Source organism: Mustela nivalis (genome assembly GCF_964662115.1).
Source record: "Mustela nivalis genome assembly, chromosome: 4".
NCBI classification, from domain to species: domain Eukaryota; kingdom Metazoa; phylum Chordata; class Mammalia; order Carnivora; family Mustelidae; genus Mustela; species Mustela nivalis.
The window spans coordinates 116,149,489-116,177,125 of record NC_139023.1 but is presented as its reverse complement, the minus strand read 5'-3'; the positions used below and the strand labels follow the sequence as shown (position 1 = coordinate 116,177,125).

The following is a 27,637-nucleotide window of genomic DNA, read 5'->3' as shown; positions in this document are numbered from 1 at the left end:
TTTATCTATTTCACCCATTCCTTTTCCCACCTCCCTTCTGGCAACCACCAGTTTGTTTTCTGTATTTATAAGTCTGTAGTTTTGTTGTTTCACTTGCTTGTTTTTTGTTTTTAGATTCCACATATAAGTAAAAGCAGATGGTAGTTGTCTTTCTCTTATGTCACTTAGTATAATACCCTCTAGGTCCATCCATGTTGACATAAATGGCAAGATCTCATCCTTTTTATGCCTGAGAAATATTCCATATACCACATTTTCTTTATTGATTCATCTATTAAAGGATACTTGGAATGTTTCCAGATCTTGACCATTGTAAATAATGCTGTAATAAACATAGAGGCGCATATATCTTTTTAAATTGGTGGGTTTATTTTTACCCTTTTGGATAAATATGCAGTAGTAGAATTACTAAATCATATGGCATTTCTATTTTTAATTAAAAAAAAAAAAACCTCCATACTGTTTTCCAGACTGGCTGAACTAATTTTCATTCTCACCAACAGTGCACAATGTTCATTTTTCTTTACATTCTCACCAACACTTTTTATTTCTTGTCTTTTTGATTTTAGCCATTCTGACAGGTGTTAGATAATATTTCTTTGTGATTTTGAATAACATTTCCCTGATGAGTGACATTGAACATCTTTTCACAGGTCTGTTAGCCATCTATATGTCTTCTTTGGAAAATGGCTATTCAAGTCCTCTGCCCATTTTTTTGATTGCATTTTCTTTATATTGTATAATTCTTTATATATTTTGGAGATTAGCTCCTTATCAGATATATCATTTGCAAATATCTTCTCCCATTCAGTAGGCTGACTTTTATTTTGTTGATTACTTCCTTCACTGTGCAAAAGCTTTTTATTCTGGTGTAGTCTCAATAATTTATTTTTGCTTTGTTGTCCTTACAGATGAAAGTGGTCCAAAAATATATTGCCAAGACCAGTGTCAAATAAATTAGTGCCTATTTTCACTTCTAGAAGTCTTATGGTTTCAGGTCTTACATTCCAGTTTTTAGTCCATTTTGAATTTCTCTTTGTCTATGTTGTAAGACAGTGGTCCAGTTTTCTCAACACTATATTTTAAAGAGACAGATTTTTCCCCCATTATATCTTCTTGTCTCCCTTCACATAGATTGACTATATAAGCAAGGATTTATTTGTAGTGTGTCTATTCTAGTCCATTGATCTATTTGTCTGTTTTTGTGCTATGACATAATGTTGTTGTTATTATAGTTTTGTAATATAGTTTGAAATCAGAGAGCTTTATTTTCTCAGCTTTGTTATTATTTCTCAAGATTGCTTTGACTATTCAGAATCATTTGTGTTCCATAATCATCTAAATCTTCTTTGTTTCAGTTCTGTGAAATGCCACTGGCATTTTGATGGGAATTGTATTGAATCTGTAGAGGGCTTTGGGTAGTATGGATATTTTAACAACATTAGTTTTTCCAATTCATAAGCACAATATATCTTTCCATTTATTTGCGTAATGTTTGATTTCTTTCCTCAGTGACTTAAAGTTTTCAGAGTACAGTCTTTCATTTCTTCAGTTAAATTTATGTCTAGGTATTTTATTCTTTTTGGTGCATTTATAAATGAGATTGTTTTCTCAATTTCTCATTTTTTTACTTGCTATTAATGTACAGAAATGCAACAGACCTCCGTATATAATTTTGTATGCTGCAACTTTACTAAATTCCTTTATCAGTCCTAATAGGGTTTTTTTTGGGGGGGGGGGTTGGTGGATTCTTTAGGATTTTCTATATATAGTATCATGTCATCTGCAAGGAGTGAAAGATTTACTTCTTCCTTATCATGTATGCCTTTTTTTTTTTTTTTTTTGGTCTGACTGCTGCCACTAAGACTTCCAATGCCATGCTGAATAGAAGTGGTGGGTGGACATTCTTGTTTTGTTCTAGATCTTAGGGGAAAAGCTGTCAGTTTTTCACAACTGAGTATGATGTTAGTTGTGGGTTTCTCATATATGGCCTTTATTATGTCAAAATATGTTCCCTTTAGACCTATTCTGCAGAGAGGTTTTAGCATGAGTGGATGTTATATTTTATCAAATATTTTTTCTGAATCTATTGAAATGATCAGGTGGTTATTCTATCTCTTATTAATGCGATGTATCACATTGATTGATTTGCAGATACTGAACTACCCTTGCATCCCCAAATAAATCACAATTTATTGTGGTGAATGATTTTTGTAAAGTATTGCCAAATTTTGTTTGCTAATAATGTATTGAGGATTTTACATCTATTTTCGTCAGAGATATTGGCCTATAGTTTTCTTTTTTTGTGGTGTCTTTGTCTGGTTTTCGTGTGAGGGTAATGCTAGCCTCACAGAATGAACTTAGAAGCTTTCCTTCCTCTTCTGTCTTATGGAAGTTTGAGAAGAACAGTTATTAGCTCTTCTTTAAATATTTGGTAGAATCCCTCTGTCAAGTTATCTGATCCTGGACTTTTGTTTGTTGGGATTTTTTGATTACTATTCAATTTCATTGCTGGTAATAATTTTTTTTTCAAATTTTCTACTTATTCCTGATTCAGTTTTGAAAGATCTATTTCTGGGAATGCACCCATTTAAATTAACATTTCTGAAGGTAATGGTTTGGTTGTTCCCAGAAATTTTTAAAGGCATTTCCAAGGGTGGTGGATGGGGGGATTTGATCTAAAAAAATAAATAAATAAAACGCTGGTTTAATAAAGTTAACTGGATTCTCTCTGAGCCTTAATGTGCTAATATGTTTTATCAATACTTGAAGTAGACATAGTCAAAATCAATTTTTATTATTCCATGGAACCCATTTTTTTCTGTATAGTCTCTTAAGACACCACTACATGTCAGAACATACTTTGGGTAGTGTTTCTTCAGTGAATTTAGAGTAAAGGGTTAACGTTCCATCTTGTCTGTTTAAATTCTTCTAAAATTCCTTCTCCTTCAAATGGATGTCAAGAACTGTAATTGTGTCAGTTCTCAGTTTGTAGTGTACAAGCATGATTTTATTATTAAAGTGAAATGGATTAAAAATATTTTTGTAATGAGATAACATTTTAATTTTCACCATTTATATATAAACACAAGTTAATAAAACACATCACAAAACAGTAAAATTTCATAGTTAATATTTATAGGTGCATAGTTTCATGCTCACATGTTTTTAAGTATTATATATATTAACAAATTTCACAACACATCATTATTTTAAAACAGAAATAATCATTAAAAGACACCTAGAAATCTTATAATATATGATAGTAAATCACAACTTCTCAATAACAGCAACAAAAAATAGTGAAGATTTAGAAATAAGTGGTAGTCACTTAGGTGTTTTAATTTAACATTTTAGATTTGAAGCCACAATATCCACATAGCACACAAGGACCCTGCTACCGTATAATCACTTCAGTGAGAGGGAAGCACTGAAATGCTGCGTAGGGGCAGGTACAGATAACTTCAATTACTGCTGATGGAAGAGTTTAAAATACACTGTAAAAACTGTGAGAAAACGTCATGACTGGGCATGTTGGAACTGAGTACTTGTACAGGATGGAACATCTGTCAGTAGGTCTCAAGAAACTGGGAGCAAAAGTATTTCTTAGGCTTCGGGTTCATAGTCTTGATACCCTTCCTAATATGAAGAAAATCAGAAAGAAAACATGCAGTATTATTAGTTTGAGTCATCTGTAATGAAGGATTTAGGGTGAATAACACAGGACATAGCTCATCACTTTGAACGAAGGTTATACTCATAACAGCTCTGCAACCATTCAGTTATACACAATATAATTTCATTTTTAATAGTTTTGTCTTCCTGTCAAATATAAAAGTGAATTAGGCTGCTCAGAGTTCAGGTATCTGAATTTTACTTCCAGATGACATTTAACAGTCATATGTTCTAGTCCTGCAGGGCAAGTTAGTTGGTCTATCTTGCTCCCATTTCCTCAGCTTTACATTTTGAGAGCCAAATCCAGTGATTTAAAAACCCTCTTCCGGGGCTAAGATCCTCTAATTTTTAAAAGGAGACAAAGACATTTTCTCTCCCTTTGCTCTCTCAATAAAAAATATCTTCTTCATCTATGGCTTCAATTATTATTTTTATTCTAAATCCCCCTCTCTCCATACAATATATGGATAGCATCCATAATAAAATATTAAATAAATAAAAATATTAAAGATCTTAACTAAAGTGGTCAAATTAGTCCTAAAAAACAACCCTAATTGGGATCCTGTTTTAAAATGAACAAAAGTACCTTCAATAATTAAAGTTGCTTTCTGAATATAGTACAAACTTAAATGGAAAGGTTCTTCTAGTATTCTGTAACTTGTCTTTGACCCATCTCTGCAGCCTTAATCTGTCACTAGTCTCTTTGTTCCCTAACCACAAATCCTTTTAATTATCCACTGTTCCTCAGGCATAGCCTTATGTATGTTTAGATATGCAGCGCCTTTGCTTCTGATACTACCTTGTGCTAGAATGTCTTCTTTCCATTTTGGCATATCATATCTCCCATCCCTCCCACACAGATCAACACTAACTCTTCTATAAAACTCCTGATCACTTTTTTTTTTTTTTTTTAAATTTTATTTATTTATTTGAAAGACAGAGATCACAAGTAGGCAGAGAGGCAGGCAGAGAGAGAGAGAGAGAGGGAAGCAGGCTTCCTGCAGAGCAGGGAGCCCGATGCGGGGCTCGATCCCAGGACCCTGAGATCATGACCCGAGCCAAAGGCAGCAGCCCAAACCACTGAGCCACCCAGGCGCCCCAAAACTCCTGATCACTTTAACCAGATCCTGTAACATATACTTTTTTGTGTATCTTGAATATTTTTGCCTCTGTGATGCCTGATACATAGAAGACAGTCAATAATGTTTAAAGGAATCATCATGAATAAATGAAGGAATAAATTTTCATTTGTATTTATTTTTATCAAACCTATTAGAATGTAAACTTTTGTTCTGGCACTATCAATTAATCTTCTGGTATTTTCTACAGTATTTAATATTGTGCTGTGCATAAAAAGATTCAAAAATTTTGGTAAAATCTAAGAAACAATTTAATTTCAATTTCTATAAATGGGATTATCAATATGCCTTTAACTGATGCTATAAAGAATAATATATAACCTAACTGGAAGACATTTTAACTTAAGTTTTTTTAAAGATTTAATTTATTTATTTGACAGACAGAGATCACAAGTAGGCAGAGAGGCAGGCCGAGAGAGAAAAGGAAGCAGGTCCCCCATCGAGCAGAGAGTCCGATGCGGGCTCAATCCCAGGACCCTGGGATCATGACCATAGCTGAAGGCAGAGGCTTTAACCTGCTGAGCCACCCAGGTGCCCCTTAACTTAATTTTTAATGAATAATATCTTCTTTTTGAAGATATTATCTCCTTTTTGATGTCTGGTGCCGGTATCAGGGAATATCATCCTCATGGAAATAGTTGGGGAGTAATCTTTCCTCTTTTTTTTGAAAAGAAATTAATTAGTATTAATTGTGGTTAATAGTTATTAATTATTCCTTAAATGTTTGGCAGAATTCATCAGTGAAGTTGCCTGGTCCACAAAATTTTCTTTGTGGGTAGATTTTTTTTTTTTTAACAATAATCCAGTCTCTTTACTTTATTATATGTCTATTCAGATTTCTATTTCTTCTTAAGTCAGCTTCATTCATCTAAAAGTATTTTTAAATTTTCCTTAAGAAATATTTTCTATTAAAGAAACTTATTTTCAAATTAAAATTAATCATCTAAAGGCTGGATTGGAGTACATCAGTTACTGCAAACTGTGCATTTATCATATTTCTACTCTATAATTTTTAAATTATAATTTAATAATTTAATTAATAATTAATTAAATAAATAATTTAAATTTGGGTAGTTTTTATTTTACCATGCAAATATCTTGCTGGAAATGTATGGCAAATAATAATGAGTTTAGGTATTGAGTTGATTTCTCCAACTTTCCATTTGGGGATTTTATTTTAGAAAGTAAGGTTTTTAATAAAATAATTTTCTAATGCAGGGATCAGCAAACACTTTCTGTAAAGGGTCATTAAGTACATATGTTAGATTGTATGAACCACAGAATATCTCTGTTGTGCCTTTTTTTTTTTTTTAAACAATGTTTTACAAATTGGCTTTCAAGTTGTCTGCACAATATATAGTCTGGATTTGTCCAATTTGTCCCTCTAGAGAGTAAATCACTTTCAGTAAGGACAAATGGAAGGAATATCTGACAGTGACAGATTTTTGGTACTGTTTATTAAAAAGACTCAACTTGAACTCCTGAAGTTTATTTTCAGAGTTGAAGGTATATAAAATTTTACCTCAGAAGGCATTTCATATGCTTCATTGTCAGGATCAACTGGCATATCTTCCAGAATTCCTTCCTGTGGGCCTCCTTCTTCACTCTAAATGGGAAACACAAAAGGAATATGATGAGGTACCAGTTTGTACTTTTTCAAAAATTAAGCACATTTTAAAAACATCTTATATACTCACACGAGTCAGTCTCATAAAAACATCTTATATAAAATAATGGTAAGAATGTTGTAGAAGTGGCACTACTTATAACTACTGCTGGCCTTCTAAACTATATAGTACCTTTGCAGAAATATTGTGATGTTATGTGTTGTTAACACTAAAAATATACAAATTTTTTTGCCCAAGTAATTTACTACCCAAGAAGTAGTCCAAAGCTATCTTCCAAAGATGTTTTTCGCAGCACCAGTGACAGCAGTAAAAGAAATTGTTAACCTAAATGTTCAATAGAAAATGAAATTAGAAAATTATAATTAATCTATTCAATATATTATTATGAAGATATGTATTTACTATAGCATGAAAATTATATAACAAAATGAGAACCTATTTATAATAGCATGTTTAGAAAGATATAAAGTTGTATATATTATGGATATAACCAATGTGTTATTCAGATGTAAAGCTAAAAAGATTGAAGAAAATCCAACAAAATGTTAAAAGCACTTTTTATTGGGTAGTTATGTTTTACTTTTTGTAAGTTAACTTATATGTCCATTTATAATGTAAAGGCATACATATTTTATAATTTATTATTTAAATGATGGCAAATAATTTATTTTCTGAAATTTTAAAATTAAAACTATAAATACATATTATTATATATTATATTTATATATATATATAGAGAGAGAGAGAGAGAATATAAATACATGATTCACAAATTTCCCAGATCTCTCTCCTTAAAAATAAGATACCATAAAACTCAACTTGAACTCATATCTTTACTAGTATCCTTCATTAAATGCCTTTTGTTTCTTTGCATTTATTCCAGTAGAGTTCACCGAAAATTGAATAAGCAGAGAGGCAATATGAGCCTAAAATGGACTTACTCAAAGAGATCAAATACTCCCTCAGCCAATGTAGCTTATGTTTAAAAATATGCCTGGTGTAAATAACCACTCCTCTTGTCTTCATCATGAAAGTGACTGGTAGGCAGAAAGATAAAGAAATGGTTGCCCATATAAAAAGTCAAACTAAAGCTCATGCCTACATTAACTGGGCTAAGAAGTTTATAGATCATTTTCTCCTGCCCAACTCCCTTTTCATAAACCAAAAAAGTCCAAGTTATATATAAACAAAATAAAATACAAACAGTCCTCAAAATACCTTACTTCTAAATGTGGAGTAAATATACTGTAACCATAGTGTTTCACCTCTTAGCACAAGTCAAGAATATAGGTTCTCTTGTATAGTGATTAGATATGAGGTCTGTAGCATCTCAAGACTTGAGTTCAAATCTTAGCTTCTCTAGATTCTAGATTTTTTAAATTTAAGTACAGTTAACATATAGCATTATATTAGTTTCAGGTGTACAAAATAATGATTCAAGAATTCTATACATTACTCAGTGCTTACCATGAGTGTAATCACCATCTGTCACCAAACGTTATTATAATCTTACTATGTGCTCTATGTACTTTTCATCTCTATGACCTACTTATTTTAAAACTGGATGTTGATACTCTTAATCCCCTTTAGTTCACCCATTCCCCCACCCACTTTATGGCAACCACCTGTTCTCTGAATTTCAGAGTCTGACTCTTTGTTCATTTCTCTTAATTCTTAGATTTCACATATGAGTGAAATCGTTGGTTTTGCCTTTCTCTGATTTATTTAACTTACCATTAGATTCTCTAGGTCTTAGAAGTGTTGTTGCAAATGGCAAGATTTCATTGTTTTTTATGGGTAATATTCCATTGAGTGTATGTGTAAATACACCACACTTTCTTTATACATGCATTTTACAATGGACACATAAATTGCTTCCATATATTGGCTATTGTAAATAATGCTGAAATAAACATAGGAGTGCATGTATCTTTTCAAATTACTATTATTTTCTTTAAGTCAATATCCAGTAGTGGAATTACAGAGTCATATGGTATTTCTATTTTTAATTTTTTGAGGAAACTCCATACTGTTTTTCAGACTGGTTGCACTAATTTTCATTTCTACTAACAGTGCACAAGGTTTCTTTTTTCTCCACATCCTCACCAATACTTGTTATTTTTTGTCTTTTTTATTTGAGCCATTCTGACAGGTGTCAGATAATAAATATCTACTTATGGTTTCGATTTACATTTCCCTGTTGATTAGTGATGTTGAACATCTTTTCATGTGTCTGTTGGCCATCTGTAGGTCTTCTTTGGAAGATGTCTACATAGGTCCTCTGCCTTTTTTTTTTTTTTGATATTGTATAAGTTCTTTATATATTTTAGATATTAACCCCTATTGTATATATCATTTGCAAGTATCTTCTCCCATTCAGTAGGTTGCTTTTGTAATAGTGCAGAAGCTTTTTATTTCGGTGTAGTCTCAATAGTTTATGTTTTTCTGTCTGTTGCCTAAGGAGACATATCTAAAAAAATGTTTCTATGGCCAATGTCAAGGAAATTATTGCCTATGTTTTTTTCTAGGAGTTTTATGGCTTCAGGTCTCACATTTAGGTCTTTAATCCATTCTGAGTTTATTTTTGTGTATGGTATATGCAAGTGGTCCAGTTTCATTCTTTTGCATGTAGCTATCCAGTTTTCCCAACACCATTTATTGAAGAGGCTGTCTTTTCTCCATTGTATATTCTTGCGTCCTTTGTTGTAGATTAATTGACCATATAAGTACAGGCTTATTTCTGGATTCTCTATTCTTTTTGATTTATCCATGTGCCCTTTTTTGTGCCAGTACCATACTGTTTTGATTACTACAGCTTTGTAGTATATCTTGAAATCTGGGAAGGTGATACCTTCAGCTTTGTTCTTCCTCAAGATTGCTTTGGCTGTTTGGGATCTTTTGTTGTTCCTTGCAAATTTAAAAATCCCTTGTTTTATTTCTGTGGCAAATGCCATTGGCATTTTGATAGGGATTGCATTGACTCTGTAGAGGGCTCTGGTACGGTTTTACAGTACCAGTTCTTCTATGAGCATGAATATCTTTCCATGTATTTGTGTCATCATCAATGTCTTTCATCAATGTTTTACAGTTTTTAGAGTGCAGGTCTTTCACCTTAAGTTTATTCCAAGGTGCTTAATTCCTTTTAGTGCAATTGTAAATGGGACTGTTTTCTTAATTTCTCTTTCTGCTTCTTTGTTATTAGTGTATAGAAATGCAATGACTTTCTGTATATATTTTTGTATCCTGCAAATTTTTTGAATTCCTTTATCAGTTCAAATAGTTGGGTTTTGTTGTTATTGTTTTAATGGAGTCTTTAGGATTTTCCATATATAGTATCATGTCATCTGCAAATTGTGAAAGTTTTACTTCTTCCTTATCAATTTTTATGCATTTTATTTTTCTTGTCTGATTGCTGCAACTGGGACTTCTAGTATCATGCTGAATAGAAGTGGTGGATAGACATCCTTGTTTTGTTTTTGATCTTAGGGGAAAAGCTGTCAGTTTTTCATGAATATGATGTTAGTTCAGGGATTTTCACATATGGCCTTTACTACGTGGAATTATCTTCCCTCTAAACTTAACTTGATTAAGGGTTTTTTGAGACAATCATATGGTTTTTATCCTTTCTTTGGATAATATGATGTATTATACTGATTTATTTGCAAATATTGAACTAGTCTTTCTTCCCTGGAATAAATCTCAATTTATTGTGGGGAGTGATTTTTGTAATGTGTTGTCAAATTCTGTTTGTTAATTTTTTTTTAAATTACAGATTTATTTATTTAAGAAAGACAGAGACCAAGTGAGAGAGTGAGAGAGAGAGAGAGAGAGAGAGAAAGAAAGAACCAGCAGAGGGAGAGGAAGAGTAAGAGAAAGAGGGAGAAGCAGACTCCCTGATGATGATGAGCCTGACACAGGGCTCCATCCCAGGACTCTCGGATCATGACCTGAGCTGAAGACAGATGCTTAACCAAACTGAGACAGCCAGGTGCCCCTGTTTGCTAATATTTTATTGAAGATTTTACATCTATGTTCATCAGAGATATTGGACTGTAGTTGTTTGGTTGGCTGGTTGGTTGGCTGGTTTTGCACTGTCTTTGTCTGGTTTTATTATCAGGGTCATGCTGTCCTTATAGAATGAACTTGGAAGTTTTCCTCCTCCTCCTTCTCCTGCTTCCTGAATACTTTAAGAAAAATAGTCATTAACTCTTTAAATGTTTGGTAGAATTCACCTATATAGCCATCTTGTCCTGAGCTTTTGTTTGTTGGGCATTTTTATATACTGGTTCAATTTCATTGCTAGTAATCACTCTGTTCAAATTTTATGTTTCTTCCTGATTCACTTATAGACAATGATATTTTACTAGAAATTTACCTAGTTCTTTTAGGTTTTTCAATTTGTCCTATAATTTTTCATAACATTCACCTTTAGTTTTTTGTATTGCTGTGGAGGTATTATTTTTCCACCTTCTCTTCTAAGTTCATTTGAGTTCTTTCTTTTTTCTTGTTGAGTCTGGCTAAAGGTTTATCATCTTTGTTTGTTTGTTTGTTTTTGTTTTTGTTTTTTTTAACTTTGTTGATCTTTACAATGAACCAGATCTTTGTTTCATTGATCTTTACTATTGGTTTGTCTAGCCTCTATTTCACTTATGTATGCTATAAACTTCATTATTCCTTTCTTTCTACTAGTTTTGTCTAGTTCTTTTTTTGTCTGTTCTTCTTTTTCTAGACCCTTTAGATACAAGATGGGTTATTTCAGATTTTTCTAGTTTCTTAAGGTAGGCCTAATTCCCATAAACATTGATCTTCAAATTCCTTTTGTTGTATCAAAAGGTTTTGGACTGCTGTGTCTTCATTTTCATTGGTCTCTATTTTATTTTCCCTCTTTGGTCTTGGTAGACCCATTCATTTTTTGGTATCATGCTTTCTAAGCCTCAATGTATTTATGGTTTTTTTTCTGATTTTTTTTCATAATTGATTTCGAGTTTCATACCATTTAGTCAGAAAAGATATATGACATAATTTTATCCTTCTTGAATTTATTGGGACCAGTTTGGTAGCCTAAATATGATCTATCCTGCTATCCTGGAGGATGTTTCATCAGCACTTGAAAATAATGTGTTTTTTTCTGTTTAGATGGACTTTTATATATATATATAAATAAATATGTATATTTATAAATATGTATATTTATTTATATATATAAATATATATATAAAATATATATATGTATGTGTGTATATATGTATGTATATATGTATGTATATGTATACATATGTATACATATACATACATATATGTATATATATTAGATTCAATTGTCTAATCTGTTGTTCAAAACCCTGATTATTTCTTTGTTGATTTTCTGGCTGGATGGTCTATTCATTGATGAAAGTGAGTATTAAAGAATGCTACTACTACTGTATTACTGCCAGTCTCTCCTTTTATGCATGTTAATGGTTGCATTACGTATTTAGGTGCTCCCATATTGAGCACATAGATATTTTACAATTGTTTTATACTCTTCCCTTTTTTTTTAAAAGATTTTATTAATTTATTTGACAGAGAGAGAGAGATCACAAGTAGGCAGAAGCAGGCAGGGGGTGGGTAGAGCAGAGAGCCTGATGTGGGGCTTGATCCCAGGACCCTGAGATCATGACCTGAGCTGAAGGCAGAGGTTTAACCCACTGAGCCACCCAGATGCTCCTATCCTCTTCCCTCTTACATTATGTAGTTCCCTTCTTTGTCTCCTGCTACAGTCTTTGTTTTAAAATCTATTTTGTCTGGTAAGTATTACTACTCCAAATTTTTTGTTTCCATTTACATTTTCAAGGTAAATGTTTTTCTAATTCTTCACCTTCAATCTGCATATGTCTTTAGGTGTGCAGTATCTAGTAGACAGCATATAGATGGGTCTTGTTTTCTATCTGTTCAATCACCCTATGTCTTTTGATTAGAGTATTTAGACTATTTACATTTCAAGTATTTAATGAGAGGTATGTACATACTGCCATTTTGTAATTTATTTTAGAGTTGTTTTTGTCATTCTGCTCTGTTCCTTTCTTTTCTTGCTCTCTTCTCGTTTGGTTTGATGGCTTTCTTTAGTGTCATGCCTGGATTCCTTTCTTTCTTTGTATATGCATTTATTAAAAGTTCATGATTGGTGATTACCTTTAGGTCATATATAACATCGTATGTGTATAGCAGTCTCTATTCAGTTGATGGCCAGTTAAGTTTGAACACATTCTAAAAGCATTTAATTTTTATAACAACCCCCTTCCAGTTTTTATATATATGATGTTATATTTTACAAACTTATATGAATCCCTTGACTGACTTTTGTAGATATAATTAAGTGCATTTGCATTTTAATCTACATTCTGATTTTATAATTATAATTATATAATATATAGATGTTACAATTATAATATATATAATAATTATTCTACTATCTTTATTATGTGTTTGCTTTTACCTGTGAATGTTTTCCATTCACAATTTTCTTACTTTTAGTTATGACTTTTTCTTTCCATTCAAATAATTCCTTTTAATGTTTCTTAAAAGGCTGGTTTAGTAGTGATGAACTCCTTTAACATTTTTTGTCTGGGAAGTTCCTTATCTCTCCTTCTATTCTGAATGAAAACCTTGCTGGATAGAGTATTCCTGGTTGTAGGTCTCCTTCTTTCAGGACTTTGAATATATCATGCTACTCTCCTCCGGCCTACAAAGCTTCTGTTGAAAAATCAGATGACAGCTGATAAACTTTAATGTTTTCCTTGTATGTAACTCTTTTCTCGTCTTTTGTGTTTTTAAAATTATCTGTTTATAACTATTTTCTTGCCATTTTAATATTTTGTCTTTGTATGGACCTCCTTGGTTAATCTTGTTAGTGGTTCTTTACATTTCCAGGATCTGAATGTCTGTCTCTTTTCCCAGATTAGGAAAATTTTCACCTATTATTTCTTCAAATAACTTTTTGCTTCCTTCTCTTTTCTCCTTCTGATATCCCTATAATGCAAATGTTAATTATACTCGAAATTGCTGAATTTCTTCAACCTATTTTTTTTTTTTTTTTGAGTGAGAGAAAGAGTGAGTGGGGGAGTAGACACAGAGGAAAGGGAGAGAGAGAATCTTAAACAGGCTTCACGCCCAGCACAGAGCCTTACATGGGCTTGATCTCACAACCCTGAGATCACAACATGAGCCAAAATCAAGAGTCAGCCACTTAACTGACTAAACCATCCAGGTGCCCCACAACCTATTCTCATTTTTAATTTTTCCTTTTGCTGTTTACCTTGGTTTTTTCTTTTTGCTGTTTACCTTTCCCTTACCTTGTTTTCCAGATCACTGATTCATTCACTGCATCCTCTAATCTGCTATTGATTCCCTCCAGTATATTTTTAAACTTTCGGTTATTTGAGTTCATCATCTCTGACTGGTTTTTATATTTTCTATCTTTTTGTTCAAGGTCTCAGTGAGATTCTCCACTTTTTTTTCAAGCCCACTGAGTACTTTATGACAATTATCTGAATTCTCTATCAGGCATATTGCTTATTTTATTTCATTTAGCTCTTTTACTGTGGTTTTGTCCTGTTCTTTCATTTGGAACATATTCCTCTGTTTCTCATTTTGTCTCACTCTGTGTTTGTTTCAGTGTTTTGGGATGGTAGCTATTGGTCTTGAAAGTAGTGGCCTTATGAAGCAGTCCTGTGGCACCTTGTAGCACAAAGTCCCCTGGTCTCCAGAACAAGGCATTTCAGGGGTGTCTCCTATGTGGGCTTGTATATCCTATTGTTGTGGCTGAGTTGCATTTGCCTTCAGTTCAGTCAGCTACAAAGACCAACTTGCCTGCTCTGGTTATACCAATCATGATTTGGTCCCTGTGCTGTTGAGGGGTCTAAGGATGCCACAAGTTTTAGATGCAGCATGTCATCAGTCAGGCTAGCTATCTGCACTCAGTCTGTCTGCCACAGGTGCATATGCACCAAACAGCAAAATGTTCTCCTGGTTTGGCTCCTGAGAGGCTATGGTGGATAAGGTTGGCAGTCAGACCAGATTTCTATACCCAGGAATGCAGGTGCACCAAAAGGCAAACCACTATCCCTGGACACCCTGCTAAAAAGCTCTGCTGCTTGGACTGTTGGTGTGCTGGTGTATTGTAGTTTTCTTCCCCTCCTGCCAGGGAAGAAATCATTTTGGAATGGTAACGGCCTTTGCTGGGGCTACTTACGAAGTGTGTTAGGACAGAAGCTGCATTAGAGGGATGCCTTGCTAACACAGGTGAGTTAGACAGGGTGGATCTGCCAGGGAATGTTTGTGCCAGGCATTTGGTGTTAGTAATATAGATGGAAAATGTTCACACTTGTTCTTGCAAGTATTTAGCTATCAAGTCTGGGAAATAAGAAGATAAATGGTACCCAATGGCACTTATGTTCTTGGGTAAGTCTCTTCAAGATCCTGCTCCTTCAGCACACACTCTGAGACTAGTAAATAACTTTCCTTCGTATATATCACAGGTTTTACTTAAACTGCTGCATCTATGTTTTTTCTCCTCTAGGTTATTTGCTATGCAGGTTCTTTAAGGGCAGGAATTCAGGTTCTTATCACCCTCTAGCTCTCCCAGAACGAAGCCTACTGATTTTAAAAGTATCTGGAGTTAAACACTGCTGATAGTAAAAGCTCACAAAGTATGCCCCATTCCTTGTCAAAGCCAAAAGGACTCATCTTTCCAGTCCAAATCCCCCATGACTGGGGTGGGGTTTGATCTTATTTTTTCTATCTGTGATATCCTCCCCCCTTCTACCCCACCATTCGTGATTTGTCTCACTGGGGGTTTGATTCCCAGCTATCTGTATCCTTCCCTCCTACACTCTTCTGTGTGGCCTCTTTATTAACTATGGAAATTCTGTTCTGCAAGTCTTTGAAATAACAGATGTAGCTGTTATCTTGGTGTATCTAAGGGACTAGGTGAGTTGAGGATCTTCTTGCTCTCCCAGATTCTAGATCTTTTGTGATGTTGGGCAAGTTCCTTAAGCTTTTCCTAAGCACCAAATACCCTTAGTGAAGACAAATGGGGCAGCAATTTATCTTTTAACTAGGAGGAACAAAAGACATCATTAATTTACTATTAGTATTTAGGTAACTTTAAGTGATAGTCAAGTATGTGAAAAATAAACTTGTTGTTAAAGAGAAAATCACAGGCCCAAAACAGAATCATGTTAAGACCCTTGTCAGTTAACCAAGTCGAATTCCTAATCTGTAGTTTTCCTACACTGTAGTTTTAACATCCCCAAGAATATAAATTTAACCAGCCAAATTAATCTCCTCATCTACGCTAGGAGGCTGTCTGCCTCCATTTCTGTTCCCCTTAGGAGCATGACCTCGCCTCAAACAATGCATTCACTAATTTCTTTCTCTCCCCCAATTCTCATTGGCTTTACAGTCTAGAGTTAATGGGCCATCTAGACTGACAGGAGGTCTCTAACAGAGACCTCAGCCCTTATTTCAGTCTGCAGTTTCAGTTTGGAATTCCTTCCTCAGATCCAACCTCAGTCTCCATTAGTGGTATCTGCTGATTTATTGCACATTGGGAATTGCTGGTGGTACATGTAGGAACTTCCTTTGGCAAGTCCACAGTGACTTCTTAAAACCAGCCCTCAGTCCTATCCTCAGATTCTCCATGGAGAACTGACTCTGCCATGAGAAGTTCTCAATTTGTTTGGTATCAGTCCAGAGTCTTCATTCTTTGAGGTCTGCTTGTTTAATCCTTTTCCCAGTATCTAGTTCTTTGCCTACTGTTGGTGTCCATGGTTCTGTTTCCTTGGTAATTATTGGTTTCTGTTAATGGGCACATGAGGTAAAGGCTAATTGCTAAAGGGAATTTGGGATGCCAGAAACCTGCAAAAATTGTTGGGCCTGGGTTGAGCATTTAGGAGTTGTTAGTGTACACACCACCTAACTCAGAGACTTCCATGTTAGGAGAAATAGGCTACACAATGGGTTAGATAAACACTAGATTACCCACCTACTTTAAGAAAGCTTCTGTGCGTGTAGGTACACTGTAAAACATACATAATTCCCAAGCCAGCTGCATATGCCTTTAGATATTAGTTTGGCTTTGAGAAACCCAAAGACTTGGCTAATGGGATCCTTAAACTCTAAGAGGTCAGGCACACCACCTTCCAGCATGCCTGCTTATTCCTAAAAACCATGGCCTCAGAATCTGTGATTATCTACAGAAACGGTGAAATTTTACTAAAAACAATCGAGAATTACAGTGGCCATTATGGGGAATGTTCCAATTAGATAAGATCATTTAAGGAATGTACTTGAAAGAAAAGCCTTCAAAATTCTAAAAATAGTTTCACTGAAAATTTCGTTACAATAAAATGATAAAAAATTTAAAAGATGGAAGAGGTAATTAATAGAAAAGGCTGTAAGACTCATGGAATTCTCACTACTTCCCTCTATCCTCTTTTATTTCAATACTTATCCTAGCCCTCTTCCTGAATTGTCTTAACATGACCATAAACAGAAGTCTGCCAAGTTAATAACCTTACACACACCCCTATTATCTACCTTACAATGGGAGCCCTCATATAAATTTTGCATTATCATATCTGTCTCATGGTTAAACACTTTTAAACAACAAGGTCTTTGATTATATGTCTATGCATGTCTAGTGTAGAATGTGATATTTTCTACCTCTGGATGGTATTACTAAAATTTGCAAAGAGCTCTCTTTAATTGGTCTAAAAATAAGCACTTCTAACTTAAGAAATTTTTAGAAAAAAATCTCAGAAATATAATAGAAGCTAACACAAATGCTTACTGGATTCACAAGACCTGGGAAAATATTCAGTATTAAGGGTAATTTCAGGTTGCTGGTTAATTATAATAAACATATCTTAGACTTATCAACACTGACTACAAAGCAAACATATAATTTTTTATTCTGCCTAGGTTTACTAATCAAATAGGTTCATGTTATCTCTGTTGCAAAACTTGTCAGGAAAAGAAAACCCTTAGAATTAGATTTTGCCTAATGTTTAAGATCTAAACATAATTAACAAGTGAATCGAATAGGTGTAAATAAGGTTTTAGGTGAATTTTTTTTTTAAAGATTTTATTTATTTATTTGACAGAGAGAGATCACAAGTAGGCAGAGAGGCAGGCAGAGAGAGGAGGAAGCAGGCTCCCTGCTGAGCAGAGAGCCCGATGTGGGACTCGATCCCAGGACCCTGAGATCATGACCTGAGCCGAAGGCAGCAGCTTAATCCACTGAGCTACCCAGGCGCCCAGTTTTAGGTGAATTTTTAACATCATTTCCTCAAATCATTTTGGTAAACTGAAACTTTAAGGTTTTGCTAAGTGATGAGTTAAGTTAAATTCATTAAGTATCAGGATTATTTCCAAATAAAATACTAAAACATAAATCACTGAAAATAAGCTTAATTAGTTTTTGCTTTTTACAGAGGAATAAAAAATATTTGCACCTATTAGTGAACATGTTTTATACCATATTAAGAAATTTTCTATGAAAAAGGCAGAAATCACAAAAAGTATGTTTTTAGAAATAAAAAGTATAAGTTTGTCAATTCAGACAATGCAAATGTAAAAGAGCATTCATAATTGTTTACTTCTTGGCTAAGGTCTCTAAGAGTTGAAAATTCTAATCAATATATGTAATTAAAATTACTAGAAATAATGAGGAAAACATCTCTGTGTGCAAGAAAATAAAGATGCTTGCTTCTGGTAAAGGAAGGTATGAGGAATGAAAATATATTCTAGTTAAGGGAAAAGAAAGCTTTGGCCTAAAATAAGCCTGCTTATTTAAAGAGAAAAAATACAGGACAAAATTCAAATGTAAAAAACAAAGTTGAAGAAGGTTGTGGAAACAAAATCTGTGAAATTTTAATGTATAAGTAAGCTAAAATTAATATGAATTTATTTAAGAATGAGTTTTAAAATTAAAAGTACACAGCTATAAAACTAGAATGTAGCTTTTTCTTCTGTTAAAAGACAAAGTTTTCTTAGATTATTGATCTGTTCATTGTTTACAATTTCTTATTAAGGTTTATTTTTAACATAATGTGCTTAGAAAAAGAAAGATTGTATGTTTTGTATTTATTGGGTCTGATTTTTTTTTTTTTTTTGCCTTTGTTTTTTCATTGTTTTCTGAAGGAAAAAAATCCTTCAGAATCTTTTCAATATTAAAAGAACTAAGGCTGGGGTGCCTGGAGTGGCTCAGTGGTTTAAAGCCTCTGCTTTGGCTCAGGGTAATGATCCCAGGGTTCTGGGATTGAGCCCCACATCGGGCTCTCTGCTCAGCAGAGAGCCTGCTTCCCCCTCTCTCTCTGCCTGCTTCTCTGCCACTTGTGATCTCTATCAAATAAATAAATAAAATCTTCAAAAAAAAAACAAAACACTGTCTTAATTCTAGGGAAGATGGCGAAGTAGGAGGATCCTAAGCTCCCTTGTCCCATTGATAGAACTAAATAATACCCACATCAGTGTAATGATCCAGAAAATGCCCCAAAGACTGGCAGAACAGACTCCCTACAGCTAAATGTAGAGAAGAGGCCACATCGAAGAGGGCAGGAAGGGCCGAGACTAGTTAGGAGCCAAACTAACCCACAGGACTGTCCATGGGAAAGAGGGACCCTACTGGCATGAAGGAGAGAAACAGATCCTCTCACCAGGCACCCCAGGCATAAGGAACCACAGGGGGAATGCGAATACCTATAACATTTAGCTTTGAAAACCAGAGGGGCCTTAACACCTGGAACTTTAAAAAATAAGCGTGCTTGGCTCTGGGAGAGCCAGGAAAGTGATAAGAAAAAATCCATGCTCTTAATGAGAGCAGACAACAAACAGCCCCATGGAGATAGAGCAAAGAAGCAGCAGTTTGAAAAACAGCTGCACTGTATAAAGGAGGGATATTTGTTTACTAATCTAAGAGTTTATGCTTGAGGGGCAGCGATCTTTGGGTGATTTATCCACGAACAAAAGAGCTGGCACATGCCATCTCCCTATCTTTCCCACCAACCCAGATACACAGACAACTGCAGGAACCAGCAAAGTGCCACCTGACAGGGTGCCCTGCCACTACAGGCTTCTGCAATTCCACCCCATCCAACCTGCCAGCCTCCATAGGAGGTTTCCTGGGCAGCTTTAGGTCCCTTCCTGCCCTGGACCTTCATGGATCTTGTTGGCACTATGTGCGCCACCGTACCCCGTGCAAACTTTCCCACTGCAGCCCTGTGGCAGACGGTTTCTAAGCGGCCCCAGGTCCCCCCCCCCTGCAGCAAATGGGCACAGATCTTGCTAACACCGCAGGCCCGACTGCTGTGTTCTCCTATGGACCTGCTTCCTCCCATACGACCATAGCCCCAGCCTATTCCGAGCAGTGCCACAAGCCTGGCAGTGTGCAAGCAGTCTCAACATGGACAGCACCACTTCAAAGGGATTCCTGCGCCACAGAGGGGAGGAGAACCACAGAGGCCACTCTGACTGTGGCTCTAGAGTAGACTGGGGGCAGACACATGGTCTGACTATAAGCCCTGCCCAACTATGAAAGCTTCTCAGGATAACACAAGGAAAGTACGCTGCAGTGGTAGAACCACAACTCTAGCAAATGCCTGATAGGATTCAACTCAAGCCTAAGTGGCCACATATGAGCCCACTAGCAAGATAGGGACCAAATCCTGCCGGCAAAAGGCAAAGACACTGCAGACCAGTGGACTGAAGGCAAAGTGGCTCAGCCACAATAGTAGGGCACGCAGAGCACACACAGGAGGCATCCCTGAAGCACCAGGTTCTGGGGAACAGGGGAAATTGCACTGCAGGAACTCTCACCCATAAGGCCACTACTTCCAAGAGCAAGAGACATAGCTGACTTTCCTAACACAAAGCAACAGACACAGAGGTTTAGACAAAATGGGGAGTCAAAGGAATATGTCCCAAATGAAAATTAAAGAACAGGAAATAAAAAAATCACAGCAAGGGAGCTAAATGAGATGGAGATAAGTAATGTGTTTGATAGAGAATTTAAAGAAATAAAGACATGCATTAAACTTGAGAAGTGGGGAAGACCTCAGTGAGACCATCAACAAAGAGAAAGAAAACATAAAAAAGGACAATTCAGGAGGAAAGAACTCAATGCCTGAAACTGAAGCTATGCTAGATGGAATAAAGACAGACCTGAGAAAGCAGCTCAGCAATCTGCAGCCAGAGTAATGGAAAACAAGACAACAGACATAGAAAAGCATTTGACAAAGTACAACACCCTTTCATGATAAAAACCCTTACCAAAGTAGGTTTAGAGGAAACCTACCTCAGAGGATTATTTGAAAAACTTAAAGCTAACATCATCAGCAATGGGAAAAAATGGAGAACTTTGCCCCTAAGATTAAGAATAAGACAAGGCTGTCCATTCTCAACACTTTATACAACACAGTACTGGAAGTCCTCACCACAGCAATCAGACAACAAAAAGAAACAAAAAGTATCCATATCAGTAAGGAAGAAATCAAGCTTTCACTATTTGCAGATAGCATAGTACTTTATGCAGAAAACCTGAAAGACCCAACCAAAAAACCCACTAGAACTGATAAACGAATTTAGCAAAGTCACCGGAAACAAAATCAATCTACAGGAATCTGTTGCATTTCTATACACTAATAATGAAGCAGAAAAAGAAATTAAGAAAACAATCCACTTACAGTTTGCATCAAGAATAATAAGATAACTAGGAATAAACCTAACCAAAGAGGTAAAAGATCTGTACTCTAAAAACTATAACACTGATGAAAGAAGTTGAAGATGACACAAATGGAAAGATATCCCATGATCATGGATTGGAAAAACAAAGATTATTAAAATGTCTAATTTAATACAATTTAAATATAATTAATTTAAATTTAATTAATAATAATTAAAAAATAAATTAAATTAAATATTTAACCCAAAGCAATATACACATTTAATGCAATCCTTATTAAAATACAATCAACTTTTTTCAAAGAAATGAAACAAATAATCCTGAAATTTATATGAAACAAGAAAACCCCCGAATAGCCAGAGGAATGTTGAAAAAGAAAACCGAAGTTAGTGGCATCACAATTCCAGACTACAAACTCTATTACAAAGTTGTCATCATCAAGACAATATGGTACTGGCACAAAAACAGACACGTAGATCAGTGGAACAGAACAGAGAACCCAGATATGGACCCTCAACTCTATGATCAACTAGTCTTTGAAAAAGCAGGACAGAATGTCCATGGAAAAAAGACAGTCTCTTCAACAAATGGTGTTGGGAAAACTGGACAGCAACATTCAGAAGAGTGAAACTGGATCACTTTCTTATACCATGAACAAAAATAAACAAAATAGATAAGAGACCTAAATGTGAGATCTGAAACCATAAAAATCCTAGAAGAGACATGGGCAGTAATTTCTCTGACATTGGCTATAGCAACTTTTTTTCTAAATACCTCCCCTTAGGCAAGGAAAACAGAAACAAAAATAAACTGTTGGAACTACATCAAAATAAAAAGCTTCTGCACAGCAAATGAAACAACCAATAAAACTCAAAGGCAACCTACAGAATGGGAGAAGGTATTTGCAAATGACATATCTGATAAAAGGTTAGTATGTTTGTGTGTATATATATATATACTTTATATATATAAAAATATATTTGTATATAAAGATATAAATATACAATGTATATATCAACATGAAATATAAAATTTTTATTCTACTTGAGTTTAGTAGCCACGTAAGTTTCTTACCTCTCACAAGATCTGTCAAGAATGACAAAAGTAGCTTAGGATAATGACTAACTTTATGTAATGTTTGATAAAGTTTTTGTAAGTCATCTAAACAGAATTGTCAAGAACAAGTAGATTAAATAAGAGACATTTTGGAAATGTCTCTACATTTGAAAATTTTAAGAGACAAGCTTCTAGAAATGTTAAGATATATTCATAAATTTGAAAATTGAAAAAAATGCAGATATGACCATTCACAACTGCTTCTGAGTTTACACTAGAAATCATATGTAACGTATGTAACAAAAACTACTAAAAATAAGGGAAACCTCTCTGTATGCCAGGAAAGTAAGATAGGTTTTTCAGAAAAAAAAGGAGGTATGAAAAATTAAGATGCATTTTTTGTTGAGAGAAAAAAAGCAGTTTTGTCTTGAGTTGAGGTTAAAAAGAAAAAAAAGTTAAAATCAGAATATATAAAAAAATTATAAAAGTTTTATGAACAAGAAAACTTTAAAAATTAATTTGTGGTCAAGCTGGCTAAAATTAAATAAATTTATTTTTTGAGATTTTATTTATTTATTTGACACAGAGAGAGAGAGAGAGATCATACAAGTAGATAGGGTGACAGGCAGAAGAGGGAGAAGCAGGCTCCCCACTGGGTGGGGAGCTGAATATGAGGCTTGATCCCAGGACCCTAAGATGACCTGAGATGAAGGCAGACATTTAACTGATTGAGCCACCCTGGTACCCCTTAATTAACTAAGCAATTAATTAATTAATTTTTATAAATTAATTTAAAAAATAGGTTTTAATATAAAAATAAGCTGGTGCAAAGTTAAAATTTGGTTTTCTCTCTGTTAAAAGAACAGTTTTCTTGGATTTTTGGTCTGTTTTTGATAAGATTATTATAGAAGATTCTTTACCTTTTGATTATCAAGTTTCATAATAATCTGTGATCCTATTTGGATAAGTGCTTTAAAACCTTTTTCCTGATAATTGACTTTCTCTGACTTATTATCATATGGTCTCACTTATTTGTGGAACATAAGGATTAGCAATGTGGAAATTAGAAGAAGGAAGGGAAAAATGAAGGGGGTGGATATTGGAGTGGGAGATGAACCATGAGTGACTATGGACTCCGGGAAACAAATGGAGAGTTTTAGAAGGGAGGGGGGTGAGGGAATGGGTGAGCCTAGTGACGGGTATAAAGGAGGGCATGTATTGCATGGAGCACTGGGGGTTATATGCAAACAATGAATGAATCGTGGAACACTACATCAAAAACTAATGATGTACTGTATGGTGACTAACATAACACAATTAAAAAAAAACCCTTTTTTTAAATTTTATTTTTTTCAGCATAATAGTATTCATTATTTTTGCACTGCATCCAGTGCTCCATGTAGTCTGTGCCCTCTCTAATACCCACCACCTGGTTCCCCCAACCTCCCACCACCCGCCCCTTCAAACCCCTCAGATTGTTTTTCAGAGTCCATAGTCTCTCATGATTCACCTCCCCTTCCAATTTCCCTTACCTCCCTTCTCCTCTCCATCTCCCCTTGTCCTCCATGCTATTTGTTATGCTCCACAAATAAGTGAAACCATATGATAATTGACTCTCTCTGCTTGACTTATTTCACTCAGCATAATCTCTTCCAGTCCCGTCCATGTTGCTACAAAAGTTGGGTATTCATCCTTTCTGATGGAGGCATGATACTCCATAGTGTATATGGACCACATCTTCCTTATCCATTCATCCCTTGAAGGGCATAAAAACCCTTTTTTTGAGTATTTTTGACAAACTTTCAGAATCGAATTCTTTTAAAAATGCTTGTTTTACCTGGAATATTCCAAAAGATTTGTCAAACAAATTAGACATTTGATATGTAATTTACATGGAAACGTTGTCAAATAAATAATACTAAGTGTTCTTTTTATTGTATTTGTAGTATTATGGCACATGTAGATAACAATATCTTTTCTCCTGCAAAAACAGCCCCTCATTACCACACTTTTGCCATCCTAATGTCCTGACATGGCAATAGTCTACTTCTTTTTTTTTTTTTTTTAAAGATTTTATTTATTTATTTGACAGAGATCACAAGTAGTCAGAGAGGCAGGCAGAGAAACAGGGAAAGCAGGCTCCCTGCTGAGCGGAGAGCCTGATTCGGGGCTCGATCCCAAGACCCTGAGATCATGACCCGAGCCGAAGGCAGAGGCTTAACCCACTGAGCCACCCAGGCGCCCCAGCAATAGTCTGCTTCTGAATCAGAAAACTGGTACAGACAAATAATGGCTGGAAATTCAATGAAACACCTACAAATAGACTTCATTAAACAGCTAGTTAGTATGGGTTATCAATATGTTCTTGTTATTGTATATGTATATGTATTTGTATTTTCTGGATGGGATAAAGCCTTTCCTTGCTTCAAGTCTGACGTCCTCACAGGAAAAGCAAAAAAAAACTTAAATGTGTTTCTCACTTGAAGTGTATTTTCCAGTATTTCCAGTGATCAAGGCACTGACTTCACCAGACTAATCCTGGGAATCTTAACAAAAGTTTTACCAACTTGCAATTCTATCAGTCATACAGACTTTTGCTGATTCCTTGTTGTCTCATGCTAGTATGCTCAGCTACTATAAGTCTCTAATGTTTTATACTCAAGGCTGCCATCAATAGATTAAAGAAGGTTTTCTAGATCCAAATTTTTTTCTTTTTTTAAAAATAATTATTACTGGTTTTCATTTAACATATAATGTATTATTTGTTTCAAGAGTTCAGGTCTGTGATTCATCAGTCTTATATAATACCCAGTGCTCATTACATCACATACCTTCCCCAATGGCCATCACCAAGTTAGATTCTAATTTTAAAGAAGTCTGTTGGTCACCCTCTGGAGTGTGGTGACTACGTATTCTAAAATGTCATCAGAGGAAGACAGCCCATAAGCCCCTGTTGAAAGGGACTGCTCCAAAACTGAAAGATGCTAGAGACCTCTAAATCAAATCTACAGGAAGAGAAGTAGCTAACATAGAGGTAGATCACTTTCAGCCAAGATGCTGGATTAAGACATCATACTTTGGGGCACCTGGGTGGCTCAATGGGTTAAAGCCTCTGCTTTCTGCTCAGGTCATGGTCCCGGGGTCCTGGGATCGAGCCCCACATCAGGCTTTCTGCTCAGCAGGGAGCCTGCTTCCCTCTCTCTATGCCTGCCTCTCTGCCTGCTTGTGATATCTGTCTGTCAAATAAATTAAAAAAAAAAAAAGACATCATACTTTAACTGAACATAAAACCCCTTCTCCCTCTTTTCCTTTCCTTTTCTTTTTCTTTCCTCTCCCTTTTTCCTTTCCTATCCCCTCCCCTCCTCTCCTCTCCTCTCCTCTCCTCTCCTCTCCTTTCCTTTCTCCTTTCTTTTCCTTTGGCATTGGCCTAGAAAGAGAGCACCCTCATCTGTATCTCCCAGGCCACTGCTAAGGCAGGGAGTAACATCTTTGATTTCAGGCTAGGAGAACATCTAAATGTAACCCTAAATTTTTACAAGCAAAATACGACATCTTATTAGTTGATTCTCTTAAATTTACGTTGTTGAGTTAAAAGGAACATCTCAGGAGGCTTTTGAGATTCAGGAGTCATTCCTTTTGGCAGGTCCTTATTTCCCTGGCTAGGGATAAATTTAAATGAAGCTATAATTAAAAATGTTGCCTTAAAATTATTACAAAATCTCCTAAAGCAACAGCAGCCCCACAAAGGTCCTTAAACTCTCAAGCCAATGTTGTTTTGATAATAGAATAGTGCTTGATTGTCTTGTGGGTGCGCAAGAAGGTGTCTGTGTTTTGTCCACTACTACTTGCCATAGCTAGATTAATACTGTTGAGGAAGCTGAAACTCAAATAAGGATAAGCTGCTTGGCTTTAAAAAGGTGAATCCTTTCATGGGGTTTTTCTTTGACTTATTTGATCTTGATGGTCTGAGTCTTAGGGACCATGGTTCCAAAGTATATTCTAAACACTGGGAATTATCCTGCTTATAAGAAATCCTAATAAACTCCTTCGTGTATTATATTCTCTCAAAAGCTTTAAATGTATGCTTGCAACTACTAACACCAAGCAAATGATCTCCCCATGACTGGAACGTCTAAGAAATAACAGCAACAAAAATTATCAACTTAAAAATATCGACTGGAAAATGTGACCTATGAATATCACAGAGGTTAAGAAAAAATGTCATGGCCTATGAATACCTCACAGAGGTGGAACAAAAGCTGTGGGGACTTCAGTCCTGTCACTTAGAGAGATGCTCATGTTTTAAAGTTTGATCATATATGGCAGTTAAGCTGAGATTCTGCTCAAAAAAAGGGGGGTGGTGTTAGAAAGAAAACCACAGGCCCAAGATGGCATCACTTTGAAGAAGTTCCCAAAGCGGGGCTTAATACCTTTTCTAATTAGTGCTTCATCCTCCCCCAGAAATATACCTCTTAATCAGTCAGGAATATTTCAGTCAGTGCCAATCAATCTGCTACTTGGGTCCTCTTCTTCCCTCAAAAAAAAGAAGTAATCCATATGATAAAACACCTTGCTTTTCCCCGCTGAAAGTGGCCTCCCCTGAAACAATTCATCTCTTTTGCTAATATCCTTTTTTGCCCCATCCTCCTTCTATTAAAAACCTTTCATTTGGTGCATCTCCTTGAGCTGCCCCTCCCAACACTTGGCAGATGGGATGTGGCCCCATTTTAATTGCTTAATAAATCCAATTAGATCTTTAAAATGTACATAGCTGAATCTTCGTCATTTAACAAATGGAAGAAGGAGGGGGAAAGTAAGAAGCATAAGCAATCAAAAACAAATCCCAAGATGTTCAATAACTATTAGCATATAACAAGAACAGGTTTATACTTTCCAAAACCTTTAACTTAAAGGCATACATATATTGTGTTCACAAGCCTGACTGCTGGGCATTTAGGTGTTGTTTTCTGGAGAATGAGGTTATTGGATACATTATTATTATCATTATTTTGAGAGAGAGAACGAGAGCACTTGCAAGCAGGGACAGGGGATAAGTGTGGGAGGAGCAGAAGGAGAGGGAGAGAGAGAATCTCAAGTAGGCTCCATGCCCAGAGCACAGCCTTTAAGGGCCTATTTAGCCAGAGCAATTCCATCCGGTTACAGTGATTTTGTTGTTTATGCAGTAAAACTTAAACTGACCCTGCCCCCCTCCCCCAGGGGAACTTACTTAAAAGCAAGTCCAGGAAACCAGTAGAATATGATCGACCAGTCCCTGATAACAGAGCCCAAATACAAGGGCGGGTCAGGTCAGGTGGAGACAACAGAGCCCAAATGCAGGGATGATGAGTCTCCAGGTGGAGACAGGCAATCAGTGGAGTGTGCATACTGTCTCTCTAGCTACCAAGGAGTGTGGGCCC

At 35.4% G+C, this 27,637-nt stretch overlaps 1 protein-coding gene across 5 annotated transcripts in view; it reads right to left on the bottom strand.

The window, feature by feature from the left end:
- Window positions 1-3,116: 3,116 nt before the first annotated feature.
- Window positions 3,117-27,637, bottom strand: part of SNCA (synuclein alpha) — a 161,364-nt gene continuing 136,843 nt past the window's right edge. For all 5 annotated transcript variants that reach the window (XM_082726565.1, XM_082726564.1, XM_082726566.1 and 2 more), the window contains exons 5-6: window positions 6,337-6,420; window positions 3,117-3,639 (exon numbers count right to left, since the gene is read on the bottom strand). In XM_082726565.1, the coding sequence (XP_082582691.1) occupies window positions 3,607-3,639; window positions 6,337-6,420 (117 nt within the window). In that variant the 3' untranslated portion in view covers window positions 3,117-3,606. The remainder of the gene's footprint in view (window positions 3,640-6,336; window positions 6,421-27,637) is intronic.